The following is a 22,593-nucleotide window of genomic DNA, read 5'->3' on the forward strand; positions in this document are numbered from 1 at the left end:
TTGTCAAACTTCTTTATATTCAAAGGCAACAACCAAAAGACCCAACTAAAGACAAAACAGGACTGGCGGGTGCAGTGCTGATTCAAACCACACCCACTTTTCTGCTGCCAGAAGGGCCATCCCCCACCCCCAGCCCCTGCCCAGCCCCTGCCCCGTCACCTCGTGCCTTCTCCATCTGTGCTATGGGCATGTCACAGGGCCACTTGCCGGAGCAGGAACAAGGATACACCGAGGGTGCCCTGGGCACACATCAGCTGCGGTCAGCCCACGGAGGCACGACACCTGCCCTGGGCTTTGTACTCCCAGCGCCCGGCCTGCGAACGCCCATGCAGGCCTCCTGGGCACAGGGAAGGCAGATGGCAGTGGGGAGGTGAGCTGACCTGACCGCAGTTTGCTGAAATAGTTTTGAACAGATAATTTCCAAAGAGCGAAGTTAACACGAAGTTTGAGATTCTAGATCTCTTGGAGTTGCAGGCATTAAAATTTATTATTTCAAGATACAAAAATGGTAGAAAAAGAAAACATACGAGTGATAAAATTGTTCAAATTCCTCTCTACAAACGCTCCCTTCCAGGCACCGGGTCTTCAGTCAAGGCTGCTGAGTCAGAGCTTCGCCAAGGATCAGCACACACGGGGTCTTGTCATAATACTTTTTTATTACAATATCCAAAAAACTGAGTATACAAGTTTAGGAGGTCCCAAGACCCCTTCCTCAACTGTAGGAATGTGCCACCTCAAGACTGTATATATTTCACCTATAAAGAAGTTCAAATGTAAAGAAAAAAAGAAAACGCAATTTCTTCATAAACATTCTGTGTCTCTCACTACCGATCACATATTCTTTTGTAAACCCTGAAAAATTTCCCCATAAAGCAAATAATATATATATATTTGTGTGTGTGTGTGTCAAGTGTCTGTCACGCCCCTCCCCCAAAGATCAGCTGTTCTCCTTAATCATCTGGATTAGTGTCAACAAATGGCTACAGATACATATAACTTTGAGAATTAAATACATAACTGTGAAATTGAAGCAAGCTGAAGGGCAAGAGGAAAAAGCACTATGCAGATGGCACGTCTGGGGGAAATTTCCAAAACCTCCATCTTTCCGCGTCTCTGGCCCCGCCTTTGTGGGCCGACTTCCCAGGACCTCTTTTCTTTATTGCAAGCGCAGCCCCAAAGGCACTGGACAGCTTCTTCCCTCCTGTCTCACCGGGGGGCCCAGTATTGCTAGGAGCGCGTGGGGTCGCCCCCCGGGAGTCTGGGGCTGTGTGAGCACCCAGCACCCGGATCCAGGGCCCCGGCAGGTGCCGCCCAGAGCCAGGCCCACCGTTGAGGGTGCTGTAGCTCAGGAGTAAGGGCAGCTTCGGTGCGTTCAAACCGCGCCCGGGTCCTGAAGGGGGGCCACATGGCGTGAGCGATGTCCACAGACTAAGGCTGTTTCCATGGAGAAGGAACAGGTGAGCCCTGGGCCCATGGCCCCCTCCCCGCCTCCAGAGCCGGCTGGGGGGGCCTGGGACGCCGAAGGGGGCGGATGGAAAACAAACCGACCCGGACAGAAGGGAAACCAGGCAGAGAGAGTGGTGCAGGACGAACCCCGGGGGCCGGCTGGTAGGAGGGCCCAGGATATGGGCTTCTTCTGGGGTGCATGGCCGGGCTCAGGGAGCGCGGAGCACCGGTGATGTCACTGCAGTGCTCGGACGAGGTAGAGCTTCTCCCCGTGCTCACTGGTGAAGATGGGCGCCTTCTTGTAGTGCTCCACCAGCTCGTCCATGGTGTGGAAGCGCCGCTGCCCGATGCAGTAGACATTGTCCACGAGCTGCACCTTGAAATGCTTGTTCTTCCCTGATGCTTTGAGAGACACGGAGAAGTCACTGGGCTGTGGAGGAAAGAGAACACGGGTTAGCCCCGGGCTCGGAGGGACGCCGGGCTCCGCTTCCACCCCGGTGTGCAGAATGGCCCGGGGCCATGGAGATGCTCATGTTCTGGATCAAAGGAAAAATTACCTTGTGCTTAGTGCAGTTTTGGTGCTAAATGTATTTTAGTTATTTGAAAACTGGAGATTCCTTATGGAATGTACAGCACTAGGGTTCACCAGTGTTAATTTTTCGGTTCCCAAGCTATTCCTTGGATTTGGAAAAAGTGGCAGCAGCTAGAAATTTCACTTCTACCACTATTATTAGTTCAGCCAACAGCAATGGTAGTGGCACAAAAATAAGACACACAGATCGAAGGAACAGGACAGAGAGCCCAGAAGCAAACCCACACACTTAGGGTCAATTCATCTACCACAAAGGAGGCAAGATATGTAATGGAGAAAAGACAGAAGTGCTGGGAAAGCTGGACAGCTACATGTAAATCAGAGAAATTACAAGACTCTAATACCATAAACACACACCAAAATCTCAAAATGAATTAAAGACCTAAATATAAGACCATAAAACTCTTAGGGGAAAACGTAGAACACTCTTTGACATCAGTTGCAGCAATAGTTTTTTGGATCCATCTCCTAAAGCAAAGGGAGTAAAAGCAAAAACAAACAAATGAGTTCCTGTTGTGGCTCAGTGGTAATGAACCCAACTATTATCCCTGGCCTCACTCAGTGGGTTGAGGCTCCGGTGTTGCTATGAGCTGTGGTGTAGGTCACAGATGTGGCTCGGATCCCAGACTGCGTTGCTGTGGCTGTGGTGGAAGCCGGCAGCTGCAGCTCTGATTTGACCCCAATGCTGCCAACTTCCCTTTGCTGCAGGTGCAGGCCTAAAAAGACAAAAAAGCAACCAAACCCCCCCCCAAAACAAATGGAACGCAATTAAACCTAAAAGTGTTTGCAGAGCAAAGGAAACCATTGCTAAAATGAAAAGATAACCTACTGAATGGGAGAAAATATTTGTAAATGATGTGACTGATAAGGGGTTAATATCCAACATATACAAACAGCTCATACAAATCAACATCAAACAAACAACCCCAATTAAAAAGTGGTCAGAAGAACTGAACAGACATTTTTCCAAAGAGGATGTGCAGATGGCCAACGGGCACATGAAAAGATGCTCAACATCACTAATCATCAGGGAAATGCAAATCAAAACCACAATGAGGTACCATCTCATACCTGTCAGAATGGCTAGCATCAAAAAGACCACAGATAACAAATATTGGTGAGGATGTGGAGAAAAGGGAACCCCCGTACACTGTTGCTGGGGATACAAACTGTAAACTGGTGAAGCCTCTACAGAAAACAGTATGGAGGTTTCTCAAAAAAACCAAAAAACAGAACTACCACATGAACCAGCAAGTCCACTCCTGGGCATGTTATCGGGGAAAAAACAAAAAACAAAAAACAAAAAACAAAAAACCCAAAAACAATAATTCGAAAAGACACATGCACTTTAATGTTCATATTCACAGCAGCATCATTACAATTACCAAGATACCGAAGCAAGAGACAGGAAGGTTTAGGTCTTGGGCTACGTATTATTTTCAGAATCACAGCCCTTAGAGGAACCGGGGGCCCGCACAGGCTGGGGAGGGGGACACAGAACCTGAAAATTATCTCCCCAACCAGATGTCTAAGGAAGGAACCCTCATGGGGCGGAGATCTTCTGAGCCAGCCCAGGAGGGCGGGTGGGGATGGGGTGTGGGGGGCCTTGGGTGGACCCTCAAAAAAAAAAAAAAAAAGAGAAATGACCCATCAGGGATCCTGATGTCACAGATGATCCTGTCAACCAGACCTATCAACATCATATTCTAAACAGCACAGAAGGATACTCTCAGTAATTGTTTGTACAATTCTCAAATCACTGCGATTATCACAGGACTGACAAACGAGATGAATGCAAGCTGGCCTCAGCATCACCATCCAGGTCAGATGCTGTGTGTGGTTCTGAAAAGAGAACAAACTCAAACAGGTATCGCCCAACAGGTGCTCTGCATGTGGAAGCCCTGCCACCACTGTCACACTGCGGTCAGTTCGGTGGACGAGGGGAAGCCCTGTGTCCAGCAGCACAAACACGCCAGGACCTGCTCAGCTCTCTCCTGGGGCTTTGTGTTGTCTTGAAGCGACGTTTGGTTTCAAGCTCCTGTTCTTTTTTTTTTTTTTTTTTTTTTTTAAGGGCCGCACCTGTGGCACATGTAAATTCCCATGCTAGGGGTTGAATCGGAGCTATAGCCACCGGCCTATACCACAGCCACAGCAACGCAGGATCTGGGCCACATCTTCAACCTACACCACAGCTCACAGCAATGCCGGATCTTTAACCCACTGAGCGGGGCCAGGGATTGAACCTGCATCCGCATGGATCCTAGTCGGATTTGTTAACTGCTGAGCCACGATAGGAAGCCAAGCTCCTGCTCGTTTTTATAAGCACATGCATTCTGTGCCTTTAGATAAAGGTCGAGGGTGATCTCGGTTTTAGAGCTTAGCACAAGCCAGGCACTGAGGTAGTTGTATGTACAGCTACTTGAATCAGTTCATCATATGGAGGGATTAGGTGACTCAGAGCTGGTAGATCATAGACTCAATATTCAGCAAGCCCCATGATCAAGAGGACTTTCTGAATTTGCTTTTAATTTAAGCTCTTCTACTGAATGTCCTGGTGTGTCACGTGTATGTGAGTTACGGCAGTCAAACTGCTGCAGCAGAGGTGGTTTTTAATGTTAGTGGGCTCCTGAGCAACACATGGAACTTAAGGATGTAGAACGAACCAAGTCTGTGTCAAGCTGGGGTTCTGGAGCTTTGGGGAATTCTCAGTTCAACGTGAGTACATTTTCCAGTCGAAGCACCAAACCGCACTGTTCTGTGTTACTGCCAGACGTTCTCACCGCAGCCTGATGCTGAGCTGGACGGGCGCTTCTCATGTGGGGTTCCCAGAACAGCAGTAGCACCTGATCACCGGGAAACTCATCACAAATGCATATTCCCAGGCCCCGCCCCAGACCCACCCCTATTCGGAAACTCTGAGGTGGGGCCTGACCGTCTGTGTTTTAACCTCCAGTAATCTGTGCTTTAGGAGCCCTCGGGGAGCCCTGACGCAGTCTGAGAGATGAAACCCGACCCCGCCACCACACAAGAGATGCTAATGTTCGGAGCCAGGAGGAAAAAGATGAATGTGATTTGTGGGCTATGCAGCCCCTGAAAGAGGGAGCTCAGGGGCCAAGCTGAGCCCCAGACTGCGGGTGCCTGGGGGAGGCCGTCCTGAGGAGTCAGGCTCTCCTCCAGATGTCCCCTCTGGGGAAGCCCCGGATTGGACAGTGGGGACACTCTCCCTGCCACATAGAGCCAGTCCCTTGGACCTGATGGAGATGGGGTTGCTCCAGACCAGGAGAGCTCTGCTCCATGAGCAGAGGACCCTCAAGAAGTCCCGCCACCAGTGTGGCCCCCCAGGTGCTGTGGTCCTCCCAGGCTGGCTTCCTGAAACCTCCTTGGGGGAGTCACGTGAGCCATGCTCACTGCACTGGCAGCAGGTGCTGGCAGGAGGATCCGGTCCCCTGCCCCAACCTAAGCTTGTTAGAGAAACTTGACAGCTGTGTGTTGGCCCCCCTGCATTGCAGAGGTCCGAGGCTCACAGCAGCCCAGCACCTGGGGCCTTCCAGAGCTGAGACAGGAAGCTACCTGGGGCTGTCTGCAAAGGGCTAGGCCTGGTGAGGGGGAGTGAGCCAGCACTGCCACGTGGTCAAGGAGTGTCTGCAGGATTGAGAAGCTGAAGACCCGCTTTCCCCAGGACTGAACCATTTCAACCGATGCCCTTGGTTTCTGAAGAGCCTGCACAGGTGCTCCCGGGGGTGGGCTCAAAGCAGGACCAGTCACGATGGCCCCGAGTGCCAACACTCCTCACATCCACCACGGGAGAGGAGAAACTGGAGGAGACACTTCATTGAGCAACAAAATAGATGCGTCAACGGGGACTGAAAAATCTCCCCAAGGGCGGACAAGAGAATGAGCACAGAACAGCTACCGTAGCTCACCAACCAGGCAATTCAGCAGTGGGTGGAACCAAAATGTACCATTCAGAGACACAGACACAGCAAAGAAGATGATCAGCACAAGCTTAAAGGTAGCAGTTATCTCCAGCAGGCAGTGAGGTGTAACCAGAAGGCAGACATGGGCGTGGAAGCAGCTCCCAGTGACTCTGACCTGGGCCCCGTTTCTCCACCCTCCGGACCTGGGTTAAACAAGCACTTCTTAAATGAAGGTTTCTGTGTGCTGAGTGTCATAATAAAAGATGATCTAAAGGTGCTGAACTTGAAGCCAGAAGACTTGGCCTGGCCCCTCACTAGTCACGGGGCACAGGCATCTCTCTTTAAATATGGCTCCAGGCTCCTGTCTACCCCTCCCCCTCCTGGCTTTGGGGACACCAATTACATGTATGTGAAATCTCACACTGGATCCTGTGAATCTCAGTTCTGTTTATTACAACAAAATATCATAAACTGGGTGGTTTAAAAACATCAGAGGCCTCCCTTGTCCTTCTGGAGCCTGGAGGTCCACAAGCAAGGAGCTGGCAGGTTTGGTGGCTGCTGAGGACCTGCCTTCTGGTTCAAAGATGGCGTTCTCTATGCCCTCACATGGCACAGGGCCCGGAGAGTGCTCTGTGGTCTCTGCTATGATGGCACTAATCCCATCACACTGGGGACCAGGCTTCAACCTAGGAATCCAGCAAGGGTGTGTGGGGGGGGTGGGGGCCGGGGTGGGAATGGACGAACATATTCTGTGCACAGCAAAGCTCTATACTCTTCTGCATTTTCTGTCCTTTTATATTTGTGTGTGTGTATCCTAAAGTCTCTCTTCCTCTGAGCTATCTTCCTGTTTACTAATCCTTTCTTCAGCTGTATTTAATCTGCTATAAACCTAATGAGTTCTTTTTTTTTTAAATGGCTGCACCTGGAGTATATGGAAGTTGCTGGGCCAGGGGTCAAGTAGGAGCTGCACATGAGGCCTATGCCACAGCCATGGCAACACTAAATCCAAGCTGCATCTGCAACCTATGCACAGCTCACGGCAACACCAGATCCTTAACCCACTGAGTGAAGCCAGGGGTCAACCTCCATCCTCACAAGAGAAAACGTCAGGTCCTTAACCCACTGAGTCACAATGGGAACTCCCCTGAGTTCTCAATTTCAGTTATTGTATTGTTTTAGTCCTACGATTCTCACTTGATTCTTTCTTACTACTTCCAATTCTCTGCTCAGGTTCAACTTGATGAATTTCTCAAACCTATTAATCCATCTACCTTATTTTTTTGTATTTTTTAAAATTATAGTTGATTTACAATGTTGTGCCAATTCCCGCTATACAGCAAAGTGATCCAGTCATACATATACACTCTTTTTCTCATATTATCCCCATCATGTTCCACTCCAAGAGAGTGGACACAGTTCCCTGTGCTAATTTATACACCTTAAAGACTGCTTCTTCTTCTTCTTTTTTTTTGTCTTTTGGCCTTTTCTAGGGCCGCTCCTGCGGCATATAGAGGTTCCCAGGCTAGGGGTCTAATCGGAGCTGTAGCCACCAGCCTACGCCAGAGCCACAGCAATGCCAGATCTGAGCCACGTCTGCAACCTACACCATAGCTCATGGCAACACCAGGTCCTTAACCCACTGAGCAAGGCCATGGATCGAACCTGCAACCTCATGGTTCCTAGTCAGATTTGTTAACCACTGCGCCATGATGGGAACTCCAAGACTGCTTCTAAAAACTCAGTATCTGTGGGTCTGTTCCACTGTCTTTTTGTCTCCCCTTTGATTTTGTCTCCTGGCATTTTTCTTTGAATACTGCATACTGTGTTTTTTAAAAAAAAAATCTAAGAGACACTTTGAGGTTCTCAATGGTGTTGCCATCCTCTTGGGAGGGTTTGCTCTGCTTCTATACCCAGGGCTGGTGGGGCATCTTAGTTCAGTGAGGACTGGAACTCAATAGTCTGGTGTATTCCTAGTTTGCCTTTGCTCCCAGTATAAGAATATACTTTTGGGGGCCCACATGGAAGGTCTGAATTTTTTTGGGGGGGGCCCCTGCCTCCTCAGGGGCCCTGACCTCCAATTTCTGTCCGCCCAGCACCATACACTACTAAAAGTCTACTTCTTTACTGTTTTTTTTTTTTTTCCTGGCCACACCTGTGGCATATGGAGGTTACCAGGCGAGGGGTTAAATCAGAGCTACAGCTGCTGGCCTACACCACAACCACAGCAACACGGAATCCTTAACCTACTGAGCAAGGCCAGGGATTGAACCTGCGTCCTAATGTATGCTAGTTGGATTCGTTAACCACTGAGCCATGGTGGGAACGCCATACTGCTTTTTGTCTCAATGTTTTGTCCAGCTTTTCTAGCTGTTTTCAGCAAAAGTGCCTGTCTATAAGAAACTAGCCTGCCATGACTAGATGGTCACGTGACCCAGGGCAGGCCTGTCCAGGTTTTAGTTCTCCAGCAGAGAAGCAGGAGAGCTGAATTCCTGGCTGTTTCCAGGCTGCCTGGGCTCATCTTCTGGCTCCTTTACTTAACTGGCTTGGAGACCTTGGGCAAATTTCCCAACAGTTCTTGGCTTCAGTTTCCATGACTACAAAATAGAGACAACTCCTTACTGGGAAGAGCCTGGGGGCAGTTTAATAAAACTATAGTAATGTCAGGAGCATAACGTTCTTTGGGGAGATACTAAGCACCCAGTGGCCCTTCTTTAAGCACCCAGTGGCCCTTCTTTAAGCTCTTTTTATGAAACTTGATAAAGACAGCAATCAGCATCTCATTGATTTCTTTTTTTTAAAGATGTCTCCCAGTGAAAATCCCTAAAAAATATGCACTCTGTGTACTAAACGGAAGAAGCCCAATATCCTCTCACTGAAGCAACAGGCTTCACGGCATCAGGATCATGTTGTCATCACTGCTTGTTTATCTGTGTCTCTCCTACCAGGCTGTAAGTTTCTGAAGGGAGAGGCTCCTTCTATCTTATTTTTATACCTGGGAGAAAAACTGGGTCAGATACAGAATAAGCACTCAAAAGACGGCTGCTGAGCTAAGTGGCCCTGGAGTGACTGGTATGGGCCCCTGGTACCTGAGGTCACCTCCTGGACTTCAGCAGGAACACTGCCAACATGAAAGCTGTGTGTCTGCTCTCAAAGATGGCAAAGCAGGGTCTCCTGAATTTTAATTTTCAGTTCCCACTGTCTATACCTCACTCTAGTCCTGTTTTCTCTCTGGGCTACTGGAGTATTTGTACACTGCTGTGGAATAAGTCTCCCCACTTCCAGTGGCTTCAACAACCTGCACTTATAACTGCAGTTTCTGTAGCTCAGGAATCCCTGACTGAGCCGCAGCCACCAACATCCTAGCTGGTGGTAGCCGAGACAGCGGCTGAGGCTGCATTATCTGAAGGCTGAAGTGGGGAAGCAGGATCTACTTCCGAGGCAGTTCGCTCACAGGAGCTGCTCAGGAGGCCTCCACCCCAGGTCTCATGGCCACCCGTAGGGCTGTCCGCATGTCTTCACAGCATGAGGCAATCGGCTCCCCCCTGTCAAGTGGTCCGAGACGTGGCAGGGCCATGAGCCTTTGCAACCCCACGCTGGACGTCACCCACCACACGCCATCCCCTGGATGTGAGTTACTAAGTACGGGTCCTGCCATCAGCTTCCACCCTTTGAAAGGAGGGACAGCAGGGACTCTGATGTCTTTTTAAGTTAAGGACCACACTCATTAAAACTTCCTTTGTCTGGACTAAAACCCAGACTCAGTCCTGCACCCTCTTCATGATTCTGAAATGTCTGCTCGCCATCCCATATTCATGCTTGTTCCCACCGTCAGAATTTCCTCATGTCTCAGAGTTCCCATCCTGGCTCAGTGGTTAATGAACCCCACTAGCATCCATGAGGATGCAGGTTGGATCCCTGGCCTTGCTCAGTGGGTTAAGGATCTGGTGTTGCCGTGAGCTGTGGTGCAGGTCGCAGAAAAGACTCATATCCGGCATGGTGTGGCGTAGCTGTAGCTCCAACTAGACTCCAAGTCGGGGAACCTCCATGTGGCGTGGATATGGCCCTAAAAAGACCAAAAAAAAAAAAAAAAGAAAGAAAGAATTTCCCCATGTCTCCCTTCTCCCTTCTCTTTGCTGAATACTGCACTAACTTTTCAAATTTAATTCACCCATAAGATCATTTCTTGTTCTCTCCTTCTCTTGGACTATTCCTTGAAGGGATGATTTTTCTAGTCTCATAGTGTTTTCTTTTCTTTTCTTTTTTTTTTGATCTTTTTAGGGCAGCCACAGCAACTCGGGATCCGAGCTGCATCTTCCACTTACACCACAGCTCATGGCAACACCAGATCTTTAACCCACTGACCGAGGCCAGGGATCAAACCTGTGTTCTCATGGATGCTAGTCAGATTCGTTTTCGCTGAGCCACAACGGGAACTCCTAGTCTCACAGATTTTGAGCCAGGGGTTCTTAAGGATTATTTGATGGTTTAAGTCATTCATTCACCTGACTTCTTAGGAAGTCATTTCTAAGTCACAAGAGTGTGAGGACGGTCAAAGGACTGGTAGAAAACCACCCTCTCTCAGGGCTTCTATTATTTTATTACCATTATTTCTGTTTAGGTTTTAGGTCCCCATCTGAATATAATCCCTCTGGGTAGGAGAACCTGATTTAAGGCATGTCTCCGCACTGGGATCACAGCAAGGGCTCAATGGGAGGATCTCCAGTTGTGACCACCTCGTCCACTGTTTGCTCGTTCAGTTAATTCTTTTTTTGTCTTTTGTCTTTTTATGGCTGCACCTGCAGCATATGGAGGTTCCCAGGCTAGGGGTTGAGCCGGGGCTACAGCTGCTGGCCCACACCACAGCCACAGCAACATGGGATCCGAGCCACCTCTGCGACCTACACCACAGCTTAGGGCAATGCTGGATCCTTAACCCACTGATCGAGGCCAAGGATTGAACCTATGTCCTCATGGCTCCTAGTCAGATTCATTTCTGCTGCACCACAATGGGAACTCCTACTGCAGGTAATTCTTACATCTCAGCTCTTTGCAATTTCTGCTCACAATTAACTACTTTCAAAAAGGAAAACCAAATTATACCCTCTTTTGACAGCTTCACCAACTCGATCCAATGCTTCAAATACTTGCTGAAAACACCCCTGTTATAAAGTAGATGTCTTGGTCTAATATTTCTTTTCTCAAGATTTGATCACAATTTTCTGACTGCCAGTAAAAAAAACCCCAAAAAACAAACACAAAAACAAAAAACAAAACACTGAGATCAGCCCATAATATCCTCTTCCACCATCCCTGACAGTCTGAGTATTAATATGATTTTTCTAAGCACATGGCTGTTGTGGGGGGGACGGGACTTTGCTCCCAGGAACTCCTGAGTCTTTTATAACCTTAAAACATCCGCTTATCTTTCACTTGGAAGTTACAGCAAGATGAGAATAGAAAAGCCCTTCTTGGGAGTTCCCGTCATGGCTCAGTGATCACTAGTATCCATGAGGATTCAGGTTCCATCCCCGGCCCTTCTCAGTGGGTTCAGGCTCCAGTGTTGCTGTGAGCTGTGGTATAGGTGACAGACGTGGCTCGGATCCTGCGTTGCTGTGGCTGTGGCTGTGGTGTAGGCCAGCGGCTACAGATTCGATTCGACCCCTAGCCTGAACACTTCCATATGCCGTGAGTGCGGTGCTAAAAAAACAGAGTGTCCTTCGTGTGGTCCATGGGGTCTCCCAGGTAGACACCCGATGGATGTCTGTCATGTTGGTCTTTGACATTTAATCCTCTCTTTACCCCCAAAGGGAGGTCGCTGTGATGATTTCTTATCAAAAGCTGTTAAATGGATATTTCTCTCTCTCTCTTGCTTCTTTATGAAAGGTATTCTTTTGTCTGTAGAAATAGTTCCCTTGCCGAAAAACCCTGAGAGTCAGTGGGCAGAAGGCAGACTGTAATCCACTGATCTTTTTATCTCAGAAAAACGGCCTTCCTGTTTCATCATCCTATCAGAGCATCCTCTCTGGGTGTTCAATGTAGCCATTTTTTTTTTTTTTTTTAAATCAAGATTGACACCCTGTCTATATTTATGTCACCAGCTATCAACTGATACTACTCTTTGTTTTTACATCCATTTATCTTTTTTTTCTTTCTTTCTTTCTTTTTTTTTTTCAGGGCTGCACCCAAGGTATACAGAGGTTCTCAGGCTAGGGGTGGAATAGGAGCTGTACCCGCTGGCCTACGCCACAGCCACAGCAACGCCAGATCTGAGCCACATCTGCAACCTATACCACAGCTCACAGCAATGCTGGATCTGGATCCCTAACCCACTGAGCAAGGCCAGGGATGGAACCTGAGTCCTCATGGATACTAGTCAGATTCGTTTCCGCTGAGCCACGACAGGAACTCCTATATCTGTTTATCTTTTGACTGATATTTTCAATTCTCCTACTCTGCAATATTTAACCCACAGGCCTAAAGCCAATCCACAGGTGACATGAGCAAATAGGATCATTCTCATTAGCTCTGCCAGGAAGCTGTTGACATAAACAAACTCAGTCGTCCACCACAGCCCAGCCCTCCAAGCCCCATCGACCCAATCCTTCAAAGGGAGTGTTTCCTGTCCATATGCTAGTTAGTACGTGGACACGAGTTTATCCTCTCCTGCCTCCCCTAAAGCATACCCTCAAGTTCATGTAAATGCCTCAGAGGACAGGCTTTGAGAATACCATCCGGGTCATTCTCTTTCTGCCAGGTCACTGATCACACTGCCTGGTGTGACTAATCACTAATAAACGACATTGTGTGTGTGTACACACATATCAACTAGTAGCTTGTGGCAAAAGTCAGACAGTGAGTCATAAAACTTACTAAGAGACCATCTCCTATTGGACAACTAGGAGGATGAGCTGAGAGAATGACGAAATGGATAAAACAGCTTTGTGTGTAGAAGGCTCTGCGGGCTAACTCTATTTCATTACTCCGTGTGACCCAGGCCACGTTGAGGAAGTGCTTAGCAACAGTGCCCCAAGAAACACAGGCAGACAGGCAAGGAGTGCAGCTGAGATGAAGAGGCTGTGTGCTGATGCAAATCAAAACCACAATGAGATACCACTTCATACCTATTAGGAAGGTTATTATGAACAAAAACCAAAAACCAAAACTCGCAAAAAAAACAAAACAACTGTTGGCAAGGATGGATAAAAATTGGAACCCTTGTGTACAGCAGGTGGATGGTAAAACGGTGCAGCAGCTGTGGAAAAGAGAGATCCGCTCCGCGAAAAATGAAACAATGACTCAACGTTTGCTCCAGCAATGCTTCTGGGTATGAACTTTAAAAACCTGAAGGCAGGGGCTTAAATAGATATGGCACAGCCCTGCTCACAGCAGCATTCTTCATGATAGCAACCCAAGTGTCCTGTGACAGAGGATGGATCTGCCTATACAATGGACTATCACCCAGCTTTCAAAAAGGAAATTCTGACACTTGCTACAACATGAGGAATGCTGAGGACATGATGGTGAGTGAAATAAGGCAGTCCCAAGAGCCCACACAGTGTGTGATGCCATTTATACGAGGTACTTAGTCAGGGTCATAGAGACAGCAGAAGGCTGGCTGGGGCTGGGGGAGAGGGAGGGAGGGCGCAGTCATCATTTGGTGGGTATGGCGTTCCAATGAGGAACATGAGGAGTGCTGGAGAAGGATGGGGGGTGGTGATGTGAATATACTTAACGTCATTCAACTTGCACTCGAAAATGATTAAAAGGTCCAATTTTATGTCTTATATAATTTACCACGGGGAAAAAAGTATGTAAGAAAATAAAAATTTTCTTTTTTCTTTTTCTGCTTTTGACGGCCTCGCCTGTGGCATATGGAGGTTCCCAGGCTAGGGGTCTAATTGGAGCTGCAGCTGCCAGCCTACATCATAGCCACAGCAAGGCCAGATCTGAGCCATATCTGCGACCTACACCACAGCTCATGGCAACACCAGATCCTTAACCCACTGATCGAAGCCAGGGATCAAACCGGTGTCCTCCTGGGTATTAGTCGGGCTCTTTACTGCTGAGTCACAACGGGAACTCCTAAAAACATTCTCTAAAAAGTCTGCGCTAATCTATGGAGATCTGTTAGACCCTCGTAGAAACATAACCTCGACAGAGGAAACTGAAGTATCAGGAGCGGTGAGGACATAGGCTCTCCCGCCTGTGAGAATCAGGTTGGGTGGCCTGATGCTGGAGGGGGCTGGGCAGGGGTGCAGAGGAACCCCTCAGTCACTGGTGACATCCATTGACAGGGAGGTGGGGGATGGAGCACGTGACTGCTGGAGACACACCCAGCTCCGAAACCAAAGAGATTTGCTCTCCTCCGGCCTGGGGTCGGACACCAATTACCCATGAACCTTACATTCGTTTGTTTTGACAGTGATACTGACAGGCCCTGGCTGGCACATCCACGGGGCCTCCCAGAGTAGGATACTGGGAACGCCAGCGGGATCCTCAGAGCTTTCTCGTTGGGGAAGCCCCTTCCTCGCCTGCACCTTGAGACCAAAATGTAAATACTTCTTGCAGCAGGAGTTGTTTTCAAAGTACGTGCGGTAAAGCCCCTGGCAGCAGGGAAGAAACATGTGGATCTGCCTGCCTGTGAGAAAGAAACATCTACCGAGCACCCACCAGAGGCCCAATTCAAACATCCCTCCATCCGTCCAGGCTTCTCGCCTCACTCAACGAGGTGTTTCCCCTTGACCAGCTGAGAAGCCACATCCCCAACAGAAAACACCCAGCAGAGGGGCTGCAGCTCCCCCGCCCTAGTCCGGGTCTGCCTGTGTCTGTGCGTTGTTAAAAACAACAGGTACTGTTCAAAGAAACCCAGGCAGTTTCTTTCTCTCACTGGTAATTGAGTGTGGTGATCATCAGATTACTGAGCTAAGCCTTTCACTGCTTCTGTTGACCAAAGAGAGTGCTCGGTCTAGAAGACGATGTATTCACAGCTACTTCTACAGTCACAGCCAAAGAGAAACCGAGGAAAAAGACCCAGCCGTGCCAGCCTTTCTGATGTATTAAAAGTACCCAATGCATGTCAGATCCAATTTCAAAAAAGTTTCTAGTAGTTTTAAATATTTGAGGGGAAAACATTTAAGAGGGACTAGTGAATTTACACAAGCGTGACGTGTTTAGATTAAGGGAGCTAATAATCTGGGTGTTTTTATTTATTTATTTTTATTTTATTTCTTTTTTTTTTGTCTTTTGAGGGCCGCACCCAAGGCATATGGAGGTTCCCAGGCTAGGGGTCTAATAGGAGCTGTAGCTGCCGGCCTATGCCAGAGCCACAGCAACGCCAGATCCAAGCCACGTCTTCGACCTACACCACAGCTCACGGCAACACTGGATCCTTAACCCACTGAGTGAGGCCAGGGATCGAACATGCAACCTCATCGTTCCTAGTCGGATTTGTTTCTGCTGCGCCATGATGGGAACTCCTGAATAATGTTGTGAATGGATTACTTTCACAAAGTTTTAAGTTTGGTTGCCAGTGGTTACCAGATGACCAGCTCTCTCCCCGTCACAGGTGCGGGCCTGGGTCTCTGGGCCTCTCTTAGGGGCAGCAATCCGAAGGTCATGGGGTCTGACCTGAGCTCTTAGTGTGGGGACAACAGGTGCAGAGAAGGGCTGGGAGTCCCAGTGCCATTCTGGCTTTGGCCGGTTTCAGTCACACTGAATCCACACACACACTCTGGACCAGTCGATCATCAGTTAAGGTGGAGAACATCTCCTGGATAAGGTCGCACAGGAGTTCAAGGCCAACAGGATGACTCACAGGTACCATGTGCTGCCCCGGCTGCAATGGGGGAGCGTGCTGTGGGCATAAGTGGTGACACCTGGGAGCAGAGGACCTGCTGGGGGACCAGGAGGTGGTAGAGTGACACGTGAAGAGGGGTATACGTGGACTGGAGGGGGTGCAGGGAGGTGTGTTCTGGAGTCTTCCTCACTTGCACAAGAGAGGGCAGAGTTCACATGGCCTGGCGGGAGGGCAGGTGTGGGAGGGAGAGAGTGATGAGCCACCCAGCCATCAGCCATGTGACTGGGACTCTGCCGCAGTGCCTGGGGACCGAGCCCGGCCAGCCAGCACCCCCCTGCCTCCCTCTGCAGGTGTCACAAGTCAGGGGAGTTCCAGGTAACAAGCAGCTCTCTCTTCTTTATACATCATCTCCATCCAAAAAAAGTGGGGCTTTCATGCTATTGACTGTCTTTGACATGTAACACAGCAGAGACGAAACTCCACCCAAAGGCTTTCTTAATAAATGATAGTTTTCAACTGAAATTTCAAGGTTCTCAAGCACCTTCTGTGCTACTGAAAGGCCGGTTATTCTCTGGCTGCTGGTCCCAAGCACCAGGAAGGAAACCCAGTGCTAATACAGGGCCCAGAGGTGAGTACACACTGAACGGACCTAGGACCTCCCTGCCTCTGGGAAGAACCAGGGCCACACCTTTAAATGAGGCTGAGGGCTCAGAGGGCCTCTGGGGCAGAATGAAATTTCGAATGACACACTGAGCTGTTTTGCTATTGCTTGTATTTCAGGAAATAACTTTAAATAAGACTTGTGTCGTCTTCCCCTATCCCAGTAAGTGGTGCAGGGTTTTTTTTTTTTTTTAAGGCAAGTATGGAAGAGCAAACCATTGAGGGTGAGGTCTGGGAATCAGATGATGGGGAGTGAATTCTTAGGAAAGTACCCAAAGGCCCTTCCAGGTTTAAGAATTACATACAGTTGAAGTTTGAAATATTATATAAACAGCTGGGCTTAACACTTCCATTAGGTCCCAGGCAAAAAGATAAAAAGTAACATTATATTTGCAGTTGGAAAGATGCACATGGGCACCATTCATGCTTCTTCTTTTTTCTTTTTCTTTTTTTTTAGGGCCGCACCTGAGGCATATGGAGGTTCCCCAGGCTAGGGATCCAATTGGAGCTGTAGCTGCCAGCCTATGCTACAGCCACAGCAACTCAGGATCCAAGCCGAGTCTGAGACCAAAACCATAGCTCACAGCAACGCCAGATCCTTAACCCACTGAACAAGGCCAGGGGTCAAACCTGCAACCTCATGGTTCCTAGTCAGATTCGTTTCCACTGCACCACGACAGGAACTCCCATGCTTTTTCTTTTTTGGGGGGTGGGGGGGCTGCACCTGCAGCATATGAAATTTCCCAGGCTGGGGTTTAACTGGAGGTACAGCTGCCAGCCTATACTACAGCCACAGTAACTCAGGATCCAAGCTGCTTCTGCAATCTATACCACAGCTCACGGTAACACCGAAACCTTAACCCACTGAGCGAGGCCAGGGATCGAACCTGTCCTTATGGATACTAGTTTGGTTTGTTACCCCTGAGCCACAACAGGAACTCCGCATTCATGCTTTTTCTAAATATTAACACACTGATGAGGAAATAGCTAGGAATCATGGCGTCTAACCACAGATTTGGGAGACTCATGGGCAAGTCACTGCAAGAGAAGCCCTCTCCTGGATGCACCTGTTCTGAGTGGTGTGGGAGCAGCCCTCACTGCCCCCAATACGGAACTCCTTCCCACGCTCTTATTAGAAACACACGACTAACACAGCTGGTTTGTTACCAAACCCTAAGCAGATAACAAACAGAAAATCACTTTCTAAGAGATGAATTCCACTCAACAAAACCTACCCACCTACAAGAAATTAGACCTCCTGACAGTTATAATTTTCACCTTTAAGCATGTTCGTAGTTCTTTGAAATGTAGTATTAAGCAGAAATGGGGTTTAAATGATGCTGTGATTATGTATAAAACCATTACGATGCCATAATAGGGACCAGGGGTTTTCAAAGTGTGGTCCCTAAATCTGCAACATCAACATTGCCAGAGAAGGTGCTAGAAATGTAACTTCTTAGGCATTTTGTGGGTTGTTGGAACCCAGCTACCTTTATTTTACCAAGCCCTCCAGAGATTCTGACCCACCTGCAGTTCAGGCATCACTGATCTAGAAAGATGAGGGATGAAACTGCCTGAAAAGTGAGTTTTGATTAAAAACTACAATTTCTGTAAGAAATACAAATTTGAAAAATATGGCAAGAAACTAAGGTAATCCTTTTATTTTGTTTCTCCCCAGCCAAATAACTGCACTAGTTTTTTTTTTTTTTTTTTTTAAAGGATGGGCACCAAAGAATAGCTGTTTGCCTTTAAAAAAAAAAAAAAAAAAAAAGCTGCACCCATGGCACATGGAGGTTCCCAGGCTAGGGGTAGAAACGGAGCTGCAACTGCTGGCCTACACCACAGCCACAGCAATGCGGGATCTGAGCTGTGTCTTCGACATATGCCACAGCTCATGGCAACGTCAGATCCATAACCCATTGAGCCAGGCTAGGGATCGAACTCGGATCCTCATGGATCCTAGTCAGGTTTGTTAACCACTGAGCTACAACAGGAACTCTTCTGTACTAGATTTTTAAAAAGAATAAGGGTGAAAGCCACATAGACAGTTAGTGTGGCTAATATGTATATTATTTTAAGCAAGTTTTTTTTCATATGAAAATGTGCTGTATGACAAAAAAATCGGTATGTAAATATTACCATGGGCCATAATAAATATGAGGAAACATGATTTCTTTGGGATCTTTAACATTGTACAAAGAAAAAGGCCTTCCCACACCACAGGCTGATGCTTTGCAGGGCTCACCCTAGTTGTAACCTGTAACTTTCTATAGCAATTGAAAAAGTGAAATACTGACAACTTACAGAGCTCAGAGAAATCTAGTTACTAGTTATTCCTCAGTGCAGTATGGCTTCCTAACTGTATCCATAGTCTCCGTTTGAACAAATATATATAAGGATTTATAATGTGCATTAGAAAGCAGGTAGGGAAGTTCCCATTGTGGCTCAGCAGAAACTAATCTGACTAGTATCCATGAGGATGCAGGTTCGATCCCTGGCCTCGCTCAGTGGGTTAAGGATCTGGCATTGCTGTGAGGTGTGGTGTAGGCCACAGACATGGCTCAGATCTGGCATTGCTGTGGCTTGGTGTAGGCTGGTGGCTCCAGCTCCAATTGGATCCCTAGCCTGGGAACGAACATAGGCTACACTTGAGACCCTAACAAGCAAAAAAAAAAAAAAAAAAAAAAAGGCAGGTAGGAATTTCGAATTTTCTAGATTTATGGAGCGACGGATGAGCAAGTGGAGGTATGATGATTAAATATGGAGAATAAGAACTGATACTGTTTGGTCTTTAGGAGTGAAGGAAAAACGACAGTCACAGATGAGGGAGGAGCAAGGGAGGGAGAGAGGAGGCGAAGAGTGAGAGGGCAGTCGGTTCTGAGATTCAGGACAGGAAAATGAGCCCCAGCAGGGCCCTCTGGCTCATTCATTAATTTGCTCATCGAGAAAACTTGTCTAGCAGGCACCTCCGAAATACCCAGCACATCACTGACAGTAGGTATCATAGGATGTGGCAATAGCTTGCTTGCTTTTCTAAAATACTTCAATCTCTCCCCCATCCCCACAGCACAAATTTTCAAGGTCTCAGAGTTGGGTATAGTTTTACTTTACAAAACCAAGAAATATTAAATATTTTTAAACGCAAGATATGAAGCAAAGAGTTCTCGCTGTGATGCACGGAGTTAAGAATCCGACTGCAGTGACCTGGGTTGCTGCAGAGGTGCGAGTTGGATACGCAGCCTGGAGTGGTGGATTAAAGGATTCGGTGTTGCTGAAGCTGCACTGTAGGTCACAGCTGCAGCTTGGATTCAATCCCTGGCCTGGGAACATCCATATGATGTGGGTACAGCCATTCAAAAAAAAAAAAAAAAAGAATCAAGCAAGAATCTAGCTTATTTATACTGGAATCACTCAGGATATTTTAAATATGATAAGTGTCTTGAAGGTGTATTATAAAAAAACAGCTGTGCATGGAAGAACCACAGGTCCATGGTCACCTCAACCAGAGGGGAGCCCTGGGCCCAAAGACCACAAGAAAGGAAGAGGAAATTAAATGAGGGCACCTCTGAGCCCTGCAGGAATGGTGACCAGGTGCTGTGCCAGATTAGGAAGCTAAGGGCTCACTCTGGCCTGGTGGTGGCTTTGAAAGCCAGACTGGCATCTTATAGATGTTGACGTGAACAGGAAAAACAACAAAGGAGGGGAGGAGAGAAGCTGGGGAGACATTGGCAAGAACCAGAGGCAGTGGATGGTGGTGGAAAAGAAGTAAGCAATGGACATGTCCATCTGTCTGTCCATCCAGCCAGTTCAACAGCTGCAGAGGACAACTGAGGACAGACTTGGTTATGGGCAGCAAGACAGCACAGCTGGCCTCATTTTGCTGTCAGGAGAAAAGCAGCCACACGACTGAGAGTCCCTTGAGCAGCCTTTGGCACAAAGCAGGCATATGAACAGCAGAAACCTCACATGTCATGGCAAGTTCTATCAGGGCAAGCAGCCCTGTATACTCTCAGGACACACGGCAGCCTTCAGACCAAGCCGGTGACGCTGTGGGTGCAAAGCTGACCAAGTTGCAGCGGAACCCCTCCCTCAAACCCTAAAATCAATAGCTCCAACATCCTATGAGCTGTCGTAGCTCAGTTTTCTAAGTTAAAACACAAGGAAAAACTCCGTAAAGGCTCCCATAAAAATGGTTAAAATATAAAGGATCCTTCAATTATTTAGAAGTTGGTTTTTTTTCTTATAACTGGAGACAGACAAGACACTCAACTTCTTCAAGGTCTGGGATGGAGCCCAGATAATGCAAGCAACCCTCCCCACTCCAAAAGGACTGGGTTCTGAGATCACAGTGACAGCTGCCTGGATGTGCTTATCCTACAGAAAAGGAACAGGTCTTCCCTAAGCCAACAATGCTCATCTGCCTCCAGCCAAGAACGGTCTTCTCCCCAAGTCCTGGACAGAACAACACTGACTGGGGCACCATCTCCACACTGTGGGGCTGCTCTCACCTCTCCCCCTTCTAAGAAATCTCTTCAAACTCAGCATTTCTAAATCAAGAGGCTACCTCTCCATAAGGACTTATACTTGTCTCTTGATTACCCTCCACAGAGTGTGGTTTCCTGGGGCTTCCTTTGAGTTTCTGTTCAGGAGGGTTAAAAAGCTCTGTACTTGGTTCTCTGAAGCCCCAGCCCTCATCTCAGGCAGCTGAGCATGGAGCTGACCTCAAGTGAGAACAATTTAATGCAATATTTAGCTAGAAACGATCAGCTCTGGCACCTGGATAAGAAAACCTTAGCACTCTGACTTCAGATGCAGTTAACCTTCAGGCCCAGAGTGCTCATCCAGCCACAGCATAGGCAGCTGCCACCTGCACCAGCTGCCGACACCATCAAGGGGGCCAGTTTCCACCATGATAACAACTGCCCCTTTCTCTGAAGGGAAAAATCATTTCCGGAGCCTCTAAATGCTTTCAGATCCATCAACAGGGATCTTGAAATGCACTTATTGTAGTATCAACTTCCTCAGAGGACAATAATTATAGTACATAGGATGTGCTTACTAGCCTTACAGATTGCATTTAAAAAATTAAACCAAAGCCTGTAAAAACTAATACAAAATAACCACACTGGATTCTTCTTTTTTTTTTTTTTTTGCTTTTTAGGGCCGCACTTGTGGCCTATGGAAGTTCCCAGGCTAGGGGTTGAATTGGAGCTATAGCTGCTGGCCTACACCACAGCCACAGCAACATGGGATCCAAGCCACATCTGTGATCTACACCACTACTCATGCAACATCGTATCCTTAACTAAGCGAAGCCAGGTATTGAACCCAAGTCCTCATGGATACTAGTCGGGTTCATTAGACGGGAACCCCATGAAGGATGTATCTGCAGGGATCTACTAAACCAGTTGAGCAGTATGTCCCTAACGAACATCAAAAAGGCCACCTCGTGTGACACCAGCCCAGTTCTCTCAGACTGGCTCAGCCACACACCTGAAACACAAACACTGGTTTGTGATGGAAATGGATCTGCTCCAAGTCAAGAGGCCTCATATCTCCCATGCAGTTCACACACACAAACTCATCTCTCTCAACAACTGTCTTTTTCTTTTCAATTCTGTTCTTTTAAAAGGCTTTTCAGAGATAAACTCAGTGGTGCCTGCAGAGATAAACTCAGTGGTGCCTGTGGCAGAGATGACCCAAGGATTATAGGATTTAAAAAGAAAAATCAACCAACCAAGAAAAGGCTGTGTCAGAAACAGAGTATGGGTCTTGCTGAGAACATCTGCTGTGTCTCAGACCCAGAGAGGAAACAAGGTCAACTGCCAGGGCCGAGGCAAGGTCATTCACAGGGGGAAATCAACAGAGAAAATGCCGTTTGAGCCTGCAGAACAGAAGAGGGGTAATCTCAGGTGCGAGTCAGTAAACCCTCAGAAGCTAAAACACACTTTACTTACCATCCTATCTGCAAGAATGCATCTTAGAGAGAATGGGTGCAGCTTGGGAGGGCAATCACTGCACTCCAAGCAGATTTCAGCACAAGGCAGAGCAGGGGGTTCAGTACACAGGCTGCACAGATCCTCTGTGTTCATCCCTTGTAACACAAGCCTTAAACACCCTAATTGAGACTATTTACACATCTGAAAAGGGAACTGCACACGCGTGCACATATATGTGCATGC

The 22,593-nt window shown here is 47.8% G+C and overlaps 1 protein-coding gene across 3 annotated transcripts in view; it reads right to left on the reverse strand.

Annotated features, from left to right (window-relative positions):
* Positions 1 to 636: 636 nt before the first annotated feature.
* Positions 637 to 22,593, reverse strand: part of NCK2 (NCK adaptor protein 2) — a 91,830-nt gene continuing 69,873 nt past the window's right edge. For all 3 annotated transcript variants that reach the window (XM_047781312.1, XM_047781313.1, XM_047781311.1), the window contains one exon: positions 637 to 1,876. In XM_047781312.1, the coding sequence (XP_047637268.1) occupies positions 1,682 to 1,876 (195 nt within the window). In that variant the 3' untranslated portion in view covers positions 637 to 1,681. The remainder of the gene's footprint in view (positions 1,877 to 22,593) is intronic.

Source organism: Phacochoerus africanus, chromosome 5 (genome assembly GCF_016906955.1).
Source record: "Phacochoerus africanus isolate WHEZ1 chromosome 5, ROS_Pafr_v1, whole genome shotgun sequence".
Classification (NCBI taxonomy): domain Eukaryota; kingdom Metazoa; phylum Chordata; class Mammalia; order Artiodactyla; family Suidae; genus Phacochoerus; species Phacochoerus africanus.